The sequence below is a fragment of the Prionailurus viverrinus genome, chromosome A3, assembly GCF_022837055.1.
Source record: "Prionailurus viverrinus isolate Anna chromosome A3, UM_Priviv_1.0, whole genome shotgun sequence".
Taxonomy (NCBI): Eukaryota; Metazoa; Chordata; class Mammalia; order Carnivora; family Felidae; genus Prionailurus; species Prionailurus viverrinus.
In genome coordinates this window covers 125,117,190-125,127,887 of record NC_062563.1, presented here as the reverse complement: position 1 = coordinate 125,127,887, position 10,698 = coordinate 125,117,190, and the positions used below count along the sequence as shown (strand labels likewise).

At 57.5% G+C, this 10,698-nt stretch overlaps 1 protein-coding gene across 1 annotated transcript in view; it reads right to left on the bottom strand.

Annotated features, from left to right (window-relative positions):
• Positions 1–738: 738 nt before the first annotated feature.
• The window catches only part of HS1BP3 (HCLS1 binding protein 3), a 31,045-nt gene continuing 21,085 nt past the window's right edge, over positions 739–10,698 (bottom strand). The window contains exons 5-7 of the mRNA XM_047853457.1: positions 8,742–8,905; positions 7,754–7,868; positions 739–2,908 (exon numbers count right to left, since the gene is read on the bottom strand). Coding sequence (XP_047709413.1) covers positions 2,656–2,908; positions 7,754–7,868; positions 8,742–8,905 — 532 coding nt within the window. The 3' untranslated portion in view covers positions 739–2,655. The remainder of the gene's footprint in view (positions 2,909–7,753; positions 7,869–8,741; positions 8,906–10,698) is intronic.

The following is a 10,698-nucleotide window of genomic DNA, read 5'->3' as shown; positions in this document are numbered from 1 at the left end:
TGCTGCCCCAACCTCGACTTCTCGGTTTTCTCTGTACGTGAGCTCTCGGCTGCGGGCTCTTGGCTGTGGGCTCCTTCTCAGAAGAGCCCAACTGTTTATTCCTGGGAGCCAAGACCCCAATTCAAGCTTGGCTATGAGATCCAAAACCAAGCAGTGTGGGGAGGCCAATGTTGGCCCACAGGCTGTCCCTGCTTGGGGCCTCCCTGGCTCCTGGGGACCCATATCTAGTTCTCCAGCCACTGTCAGTGTCACAGAGGCAGCTGCCCAGGACCTCTGGGGCCCAGACACAAAGCAGCACTTCAGAATCTGAGCTCAGGCAGGAGTGTGGGGGCCAGGACAGGCTTGTGTATGGATGGAGGGGTTTATTTGGTAGGGCTGTGTGATATCAGAGAGTAAAGGGCCTGAGACCAGTCCAAACCTGGGCCAGTCCCCACTCTGAGATAGTAAGTCTGGAGAAGGGAAGGGTCTTCTTTCCAAACTGTTTCAAGAGTCCTGGCTGGCCAGTGACTGACTCAATGACCCCTACAGGGCCTGGGCTTCTAGTCCCTCTGGCTCAGTTTACACAGTGGAATCTTCCCTCTGGCCTCAACTCGCCCTACCAGGCAGCAGCCTGGAGGGCTAAGTGGAGCTGTGGCAGACCCCAGGGTCCTTCAAGGACAGCTTCCCTTGAGCTCACTGTTAATAGATGCCCTCCCCCACATTGTTCCCCCTCAGCCCAGGCACAGAAAAAGACACCAGTTGGAATGAGTCACTGACATGAACTTTATTGGATTACTGGGTGTCATCAATTCACCAGTAGGTCACAGACCCATGGTGGAGAACCAGCCAGTTTGAGCATCATTACGGGGGACGTGCACATCTTCATAAGTGTCTAGGCAGCACCAGACACAGTGGATGAACCCACACCACCCATACCACAATGGCAGGTTCCATCTGTGACCCTTTCCAGCGGGTCAGCCCCCAAGGGCTCCAGGCACCTGCCAGCTGAGCCCTCTGCCCCTATGCCACAGCTGGTGGGAGGTGGTGAGTGGGGAGCTGGCACAGGAGAGGGAACAGAGAGGCAGCCCTCACGTCGGCACTCACTCCTTCCGAGGCCTTCTGGGGTGGGGACGTGGAGGTCTGGCAGTGAAAGGGAAGTGCAGCCACCGGGGCCAGTGCCGGGCCCTGGGGAGAGCGGCCTTGGAGGCCCGGTGAGGCCAGAGGAGAAGGCATTCAGCTCTCAGACCTCACAAGTGCCGATTTCCTGTAGCTCTGGCCCAGGCTGGAGAAGGGCAGTCTTCTCAGACTGGACAGCTGATGAGGGTGCCAGGGTACATGAGACACAGCACAGGGCAGAGGGAGTGCTCCCTCCCTACCCCCCCCCCCCCCCCCCCCACTGCCCTGCAGGACCAGGCACAGCACAGAAGCAGGGTTCTAGAGACTCTGAAGGTGGCAAGAATCCAGCTTGGCCAGGGGGCCTCCCTCAGGGCTGGCTGTTGGCCCTGATCAGGAAAGCGTTTGGGGGCCTAGCCCCAAACCCCCTTCCAATGTCTCTGTCAAGCAGGAAAAGCCAAGGGACAACAGTGGTTGTGTTTCATTAAAAACTGTGTTTCGTTAAAAACTAGTTCTGGACACAAAGAATATATCAAAAAAGAGATTCTTTGCTCTATTAAAGATCATTCACTGAGAATTTCCTGAGCGCTGTGCCATGCGCAGACCCGCGTGCCGGGGTGTGGGGCATCCAGGAGAAGTCTAAGGCACTGGCCCTGCTCCGGCACAGGGCTCCTTCTCCCTGGAAAGGCGGCCCCGACTGCTGAAAGGCCAGTGAGCATGTCCAGATCTGGGGGACAGGGGAGGCCTGGCCGCATGTGCCACTGGACAGAGTGCTCGAAGTGGCAGCCAAGAGCATCCTGCCAAGGCCCACTGGGAGTAGAACACCCCAGCTGCAGGCCCAGGCAGAGCGCTAGAGGATGCTATGACCATTCTGCTCAGAGCTGCAAAGCTGGATACTGGCCATGGGGCCAGAGGCCCAAAAAGGCCAATGTGTGGCTAGGCCTTCCCTGGGAAAGGAGGAGGGAGGGAGACCAGCGGCTTGTCAGGCTTGAGAGGCAGGGCTGGGCTTCAGGTCTCCCTCAAGTTGGAAACATGGGAAGTTTCCATGCTGCTTATTAGCACCTGGTGACCAGAGCCAGCCCAGGGTTGGGGACACCCTGCCCAACCAAGAGCTCTTCCCGGCACCCACTCAGCACCCATCCCCTGGGGACCTTCTCAGAGCCTACAGGTCCCCAGGAGCCATACATCCCAGGGACTCCACCCCCTCCCCCCAGGCTGGGCAGACCCTCCCCACTATGCAGTGGATACAGTTTCCTGGAGCCCCTCTGGTCTCCCTTCATCCTGGGGGCTGAGCTGGTTAGCTCTCCCTCCATAGCCACATGGCTGAGACAATTTGGGCTCCAATTCCTATGGTGACCTCTCTCTCTGTGCCCCACAGGGTTCTCTGACACTCCAGACAAAACAAAAAAGGAACAAGGTAGTAGTACAGGGGTCCTGTGACCTGGGCGGCCACCCCCCTCCCTTGGGAATAGAGGTCCCACCCCAGCAGGGCATGTGCCCACCTCACCACATCCCTGCAGGGGAGAGGCTCTGCCAGCCCAGGGCCAGCACAGGGTGGGAGGGTCAGAAGAGGCTGGGGGTGGCCTGGCCAGGTGCATCATGGTCCCGGATATACTGCAAGATGTCCATCTCGTCCATGGCTTGAATCTGCTGCTGCTGCTTTCGCTGCTCCGCCACAGCCTCAGGCAGGCCCGCTTTGGGGGGCACAGCTGGCTTTCTGGGTAGCGCTGGCTTAGCTGCCACTGGTGGTCTGGGCTTAGGCTGGGGCTTGGGCTCGGCCCCCAGGTTCAGAATCTGGTCCAAGTCTTCTTCAACTCTAAGGAACCAGAGGGGGAAGCCCTGAATAGAATCTCCCGCAAAGGGAGCAAGGCCCAAGGCACCCCTGGGGACTGTGCCCAGGCCCCGCCCCAACCTGGCCTTCCCCCATCCTGCCCCCGGGGGAGGACTGAGGGGAGGCTTCTCCTTCCCTGCACCTGCACAACACAGCCGGAGCAGAGCCAGCCCCTTGGCAGCCTCTGGGCCTCCTTTTCAGGTGGTCCCCCTCTAGACGATGGCCCTGTAGGTGGCTTGTCCTTCAACCTCTCAAGAAATAATAGCAACAGCTGCCAGATACAGAGCGCCTGCTCTGTGCCAGGCACTTTGGACATATTATCTTGTTTTATCCCCAAACCCTTTAGGGGCACGGCTGATCTCCACCCAGCAGATGTGGATGTTCAAGCCCCAGGAGGCCAAGCTACCCGCCTGAGATGACAGCGTGTGACAGTGCCTGAGTCAGAACCAAGGCGTCAGACGTCAGAAGTTGAGCCCTTATCTAGGCCAAGTTCAGCCAGAGAAAGAATAAATAAGGGGCTCTGACCACTGTGGGGTGGGGCTGCCCATCCATGGTGCCCACTGAGGGCCACACGGGTGCCAGACAGCCTACTGAGGGTTAGAGCCACCATGGCCCGGGAGCTGACAGCCATCGCTGGGTGGGACTAAAGCCCACAGCAGTGTGATGGTCACACAGGACCAGCCCCAGGTACCAGATGGCAGTTAAGAAAAGCACGCCACAACCTGGTTCTGCCCTCTTTGCCTGAGGGAGCTCCTGCTGCCAGCTCCTGGTGGAGGAACTCACTTTCTGGAGACCAGATGCATAATGCAAGACCCATTCAATCCATCCACTACCCACCCACCCATCCAATCAACATTGTGCTGAATACCTACTGAGGCCAGGCATTTCCACATTCCAGGCATTTCCACATTCATTAACTCACTGAATAATCACAAGGCACTGTTTGGTAGCAGGTATTAGCCCCATTTTCCAGATATGAAAGCTGAAGTACAGAGATAAAGGGCTTTGCTTGGGGCCCATGGCCAGCTTGTGAAGGAACAAGACTTGGCCTGGGGATGGGTGGGTCTCTTGGGTGTGTCTGCCCTCCTGGGGCACCAATGCAATGAAGCCCTCCCAGGTTGGGGTTTCTCCAGGGTGGAGGATCCCTCCTTACGCTGAGGCCACAGGCCCCCAAGGCCCTTCAGGTGACACTTGCTGGACCTTTTGCCTCTAAGGACCTGACCCAGACCCCTCTTGCCTCCTCAGGGAGTCCTCTTTTCCCTTGGGACTCTGTGATAACCTCCACACACCTGTGTCCCCTCGGAATTCTCCCTGGGTCAGGCTCCAGGACACTTGCTGTCCACTTTTCTGTCCCTTGACAGATGACAGTCCCATCTGGGACAAAGTGATTCAGAGAAGACCCAAAGCAAGAACTGCAAGGTAAGTGACCGACAGGTCTCCTCCCCTCCCTGGGCCTCATTTCCCAATTGGTGAGGGGCTGGATGAGGTCATTTCAGGGACGTTCTCGCTTCCACAAGATGCTAAGGAAGAATGCCCTGACCAGTGCTTTCACACTCTCCTTTCGGCCGGGCAGAGGGAGGACAGCACGCTCTCCTCCCGTTCCCAGGGGCACAGCAGCCTCTAGCCTGCCCTCTGGGGGAAGCTGTGCACTGTTCGGTCTGATCTGGAACCACAGCAGGAGACCCAGGTTTGGGGGGGGGGGGGGAGGGTCTGGTAACACTTGTCCTGGGGGCTTTCATGGAGTTACATGGAAAATTCCCATTGAAATCCAAGGGCCGATGTTTGAATTCCTAAATGAGGGTTCCTGGCCCTTTACATGCTTCTTCAGCCACCGACCAGCAGAAATATCCAGACGGGTGCGGCCCACACCTGGGCCAAGTGTCTCGGGATATCTCAACAAGCCTCATTCGGCCAGGCTGGGGTCAGGGAGGGAGGGCACAGGTGCAGGAGGCAGAAGGCCCAGGTTGGGGTGGGGGGCTTGCATAGGCCACTTGGCTTCTCCACGTTTCGGTGTCCTCATCTGTAGGATGGTGATGGTGGCATCACCCAGCAGGGCTGCAGAGCCACTGTGTACCCAGAAGCACAGCACTGCGCCCACAGCACAGTCCCATCCTGCTCCTGCTACTCCATCAGGGGCCTCAGGTCCACTTCATCACCTCTACTTCCCTGGTCCTCAGTCTCCTCATCTGTAAATGGGATCCAGCTCAGACATCAGCAGGGCTACCAAGAGGCCTGTCTGAGCGTGGAGCGCCCGGCACAACCGTCCCCTGGAGGGGCTGCCTGCCAAGTACCAGCTGCCAAAGGAGCTCTGGGTCACCCTGCCTGCTTCCTGGGTCAGCCTCCCATGGTGGGGGACACACCCCGAAGGGAGAATTCAGAGCTTCTGTGGATGGCAGACAAGTTGAGCAAAAGGTGTCCTCCCAGCCCAGACCCAGAGGGACCAGCCCAAGCCAGGCCTTCAAAGAGAGGCAGCTGTCCCGGGTTTGAGGTGATGCCAAGAAGTGTAACCCAAGGCAGGCAGCTCCTGACAACCTCAGCTCACACGTGCCCCGGCTCCCTGCAGGCAGCACCCTCCTGGGGCAGGTGCCGGTTCTCCCTGCATCTTCCACAGGAGGCTGGAGCCCAGGAAAAGCTCAGAGGGACTGAATTATCCATACCCTCAGAACTGATCAGAAGCTTCTCTGAGGTAGCAGTCACACTCGGACGACAGGTGGCTGCAGGGGCACCCCTTTCCTCGTGGGCTCCCTGAGTCACGGCTAGAAATATGTTCCACTAAGGCACGGTTCAGCTTTCTTCTCTTCCAGGCCCTGCTAGTGCAAGGTCAACCACGGAGAGGCTGTGGGGAGTTCTGAAGACCCCAGTCCCACCTCTCCTCCCCAGGCCCCTGCAGAGGACAGGCCTTGGTTAAAGACCACACCTGGAAGCCTCCCACTGGTGTGGCTGCACAGCAAGAGGGAACTGGGGGCTTATCCGCATCCTGCTGGGCACGCCACTCCGTGCCACTTTGTGCTAGCTGACGGCCGTGACAGAATGAACGGATGGGTGATGCCATCAGTGAATGAATGAGGTTTAAGAAGTTTGCTATCAGGAACCCTGATCACTGCCTGGATAGTCACGGAGCCAGCACAAAGCAGAAGAAAACATGGCTCCCGCTCTCAAAAAGTCAGTTCTCTGTCACCAGACGTCTGGCAGAGTGAAGGCAGGGCTGCAGGACTCACGTTTTCTAAAGCAGTGGCTCCCAGAGTGCTCTGTGGGACGCCAAGAGACACCACAGAGGAAAAAGTCCCAGGGACCAACAAGAATGTGAAATGCTACATGGTATTTCCCACTCATGCCCACAGAGTCCTGCTTAACACCGGTACTGCCCAGCTGTCTGGCCACAGAACCCCTCTGAAGGGAGCACGGAGTTCTGAAGAACATGGGTCGGGAAGTGCTGGTGTCATGGACTTAGAATAGGCTGTGCCAGGAAAGTCACACTGCAATGGCCTCCCTGAGTCACATGGGGTCCTGGAGATGGCAGAGCCATCCCTGAACAGGGTACACTCAGCACAAAAGATGCTTTTGCACCAATCACAACCCATACTTCTCAAGTGATAAAGATGACCACCCTCCTCTTCCACAGGATGAGGACAATAAACATACAGGCACACTCAGCAGGGCCCTGCCACCCTCCCTGGGGCTGACTCTAGTGCTCTGCTTCCCTGTGCCTCAGTTTCTCCTCTGAAGATGTAACGACCCCAGCTTCTCCCAGCCTGTCGGGGTTGTCAGGGGTAAGGACACAGGATGACAGTGAACAGATGCCAGGGGCCATGGGGAGATGTACAGACAAGAGGCCTTCGCTGTGACTCAGGTTTGGTGGGCATTCACGGGGCTAACAGCCCGAGACTGCTAACGAGGGTGCAGATGACAGCCTTCCGGAACCACATGCCCCGGCTCCATGTAACCGTTCTTGGAAAGAGACGGCTCGGCTTCCTGTAAATTGCCGAGCACAGCCATATTCTGGGGGGCACAGGTGACCCAACAGAGACGCACAATACCAGGCATGCTCGGAAGTCCAAGGAGAGCTGCTGGCCCAGGGTGGGGGGCAGATCTCCCAGCCTCTCCTCCAAGTATTTAGAGAGTCCTTGGAAGGAACGGGGAGGACAGGGCATGGGCGGTGTGCTGGATTCCGAGCCTGGCTCTGTCCCTGGGGAGCTGTGGCCTTGGGCCAGTCACCTTTCCCACACTCTATTCTCTAAAATGGAGATAAGAGCACCTATGTTGGAGGCTGGAGGACTGACTGAGGCAGTGTGCAAAGTCCAACACACTGACGCCTGGCACACACTCTGGAAGAAGGAGCCCCCCATGGAACAGACTAAGTCTCACTCTTTCTTCGGAGACCTGCTGATGGGACCCTGCCGGGTCCGGCCACTGTCCAGCACATCTGTGCTCCCTCCCTCTGGGAGAGCTGCGAGCTACCAAGAGTCCGTTTGACTTGTTCCCAAACCTATTTATGCCAGCTACACTTGCTCTTGCGACTACCTAATTTGATTATTCTTCACATAAACTTTTTAAGTATGTGTGTGAAAAGGAAAGGAAAAAGACTTGCATTCATGAAGTCCTTTCTGGAACTTGCTGAGCTGCCCTGGGCTGCTGACCACCCCCACCACCTGCCCCAATCCCTGCCACTGCCCCCTGGCCGGCACCCATTCATAGGCTCCTGCCTCTGATGAGCCAAGACTGCCTTCCTTGGAGGCCGAAGCTGGTGAGATGCTCCCACACTGAGATGGGTCCCTGGCTCCGTCCAGGTACTCTCAGAGCAGGCAGAGCACTGCTGGGGGCAGGTGGTACCTGAACAGCTCCGGGTGGGGCGTGGGCCCTCCACTCATATGGGCGGCAGGCAGCAGTAAGGGGTCACCCGGGGGGACAGCGCCGCCGAGATCAGGATCTTCAAACAACTTCAGGGCTGTGGGGAAGGCAGGAGCAGAGTGGTCAGAGGAAGTCCTGGTCCATCCTCAGCTGCCAGAGGGGGACAGGGTGGAGATGGCCTGGCCCAGCCAGGAGACAGTGAGCAAGGGACAAGGCAGAGCACAGAAGAACCAGAGGAATGGGCCCAGGTGGGGGCAGGAAGGGAGCAAGGGACAGGTGCTCAGAGGCTGCCCTACAATTGTCAGGGGATGTCCGGTCTCCTGTGGGAGTCCTGAGGCCAGGACTGTGTCTTTCTCATCCATGAGTTCTCAGGCTCAGCAGAGCCTGGCTCCAGTGGGTGGTCACCAAGTGCTGGCTGCATCAATGGGGAGCATCTACTCTCTACCCTGAATGAGAAGCTGGGTGTGATGGGGAAAGATCAGACCTATGGACAAATACAGAAGTTCCCAGGCCACTCGGCTTTCCCCTTTCCAGTTCTGCACAGGACCCTCCCGTGGGGTCTATGCAGGCAACACAAAATCTCTCATCACAATCCAAATTGTACAGAGTCACAGCACAGCTAGGGTGGCTGTGTCTACTTTCCAGCCAGTGGCCACACCTGGCCCCGGAATGACAAAGATGCTTTTGCACCAATCACAACCCATACTTCTCAAGTGATAAAGATGACCACCCTCCTCTTCCACAGGATGAGGACAATAAACATACAGCCCTGGAATGTTCCAGGCTATGGGGACACAAAGCGCAAGGCTAGATTTCTCCAGCAGAAAATCTCCATAAGCTGAGTCTGTACCATGTTGAAACAGGACAACGAGGAGATTTCCATCATGCTCCCGTGTGGTAGGTCCAAAGCCATTGACAGAGGCTGGCTGGGTCACCAAGAGGAATGGGAACACCCAGAGGCTCTACTTACGGTCCTTGAGGGGCATGTCCTCTGCGGGGCCCTTGGGGGAGGAGAGCTTCGGAGCTGGGCCAAAGAGCCCCTCCTCAGTGTCCACCTCCTCATCAAAGATGGTGAGTCGGGGTGAGGGTTTGGGCTTCATGGCTACTTCTGGGCGTTTCTTGGGCTTCTTGGAGCTAGGGAATCAGACACAGCTCTAGGTTAGGACTTCTCATGAGAGCCCCAATGGCCAGCAGGTGGCCTGGTCAGAGGCTGGGTGAGTTTGAGCTCGTGTCAAGAAGGAACTTTCCAGTGCCCTGACAGTGGAGACGTGAGACCCTGCTACTGGAAGTGGCTGAGCCCTGTGCCCCAGGAACCACTGACGTCAGGATGTGTGGGAGGAGCAGGTGAGTGAGTGAGCCAGCAGACTGCCAGACAACTCCCAGCCCTGAAGGGCTACCCAGGACTCAGGCCTGTATGCATGGTCACAGGTCAGAGAGGCTGCTCTCCTTCTGGAGGCTGCGGGGGTCAATGCCCATAATGCTCCCAGGGGCCAGGCTCGGAGTCACTGCACAGCCCCTTGGAAAGGGGGCTGGACACAGACCTCAGGGCCTGGACCCGGGGAACAGCAGAAAGCAGCCTTGGTAAATGCTCCCTCGTTTCCTCCATACACACACAATCTGCTGGGTTGGAGGGCAGGGTGCTCAGAGGCGACCATCCACACGCTCTGGATGTGGACTTCTGGTAGAATCTCAGGCTCCAGCTGAGATGGGAGAAGCTATGAAAGCTGCAAACGCACCTGCTGGAGGCTCCCACACCCAGGACGGAGCACACCTACACGCTCAGTGCCAAGGCCCCCTCATGGTCTTGTGCTCTCGGCCCCTCAAGGTGTCCCAGGAGCAGGAAGGAGATTCGGGATAGGGTGAGGATAAGGGGCTCGGTCCTACTGCTCTTTGGGAGAAAGTGGCACAGGTCAAGGACAAGATGGAGAGCAGAGACTCAGCAGCAGGGCTGTGCCCCACGTGCCCCAGTCCCTGCTCTCTCTCCATCCTGAGCACATCCAGACAGGCTCATGTCACAGGCCACCTGGGACTCGTCTCTGCTCTGGTGCCACCCCAGGCTCTGCTTGTGGTGCTGGGCAAGGTGAAAGGGGCCTGGCCTCTTCCCTCCTCACAGCAAATACTTCCCAGAAAACTTCAGGCATGCCATGGCACACACCTTGAAGGGCCAGTTCAGCTTTAATGACCCCTGGGAAGTGGGTACCAAAGACAGGCCATGCCCCTCGTGGCAGGCCAGCCAGAGACAGCTCTAGCCGAGACCTGCTGAGTCAGAACCCTGGGGCCAGCCCAGGAAGCTGTGTTGGAGGTTTTGTGGAGCCTGGGGCCTGTGGGCTCTGCCCCACTGCTTCCCTCAATCACCTGACAGCCACCCCTGAGCTGGCCCTGCTCCTGGATCCTGTGCCCCATCCGCACCTGACCAGGGAGGGCAGGGCTGAGGCCTTGCCACCTGCGGCACTGCCCGCAGGTCTGCCCTGCTCAGAAACTAGCAGGCCCTGAAACAGTTCCTTAGGAAATCAAGCCCGAATCCTCCTCCAGCACACAGGCCCCCAGCGGCACAGGGGAAAGAGGCCTCCCGTGGACCAGAAACCAGAGGGAACATGGAAGGAAGGGGACTGTCTGAAGAACAAAGCAAGTGCGAGAGAACAATCGTGACTGATTATGTCTGGAGAAGCCCTGCAGATTTCAACAATTTCCCTCCTTACACCTACTTCTGGTTCTGAGAGCACAAACTAGGCCTGACTTTCCTGCTATGTTCGTTTTCCTCTCAGATTGGATGAATGTTCTTGTATTTTCTTCCTGAAGACATTTCCGATCTTTTGTTGCCTTGAACTGAAATTAACTGAATCTGTGGCACATACGACTGTTCAGCTGAGGACCATCTGTATTCCACCCCGTTATTCCACACAGGCCATCGGTCTGTCTCAACTCTC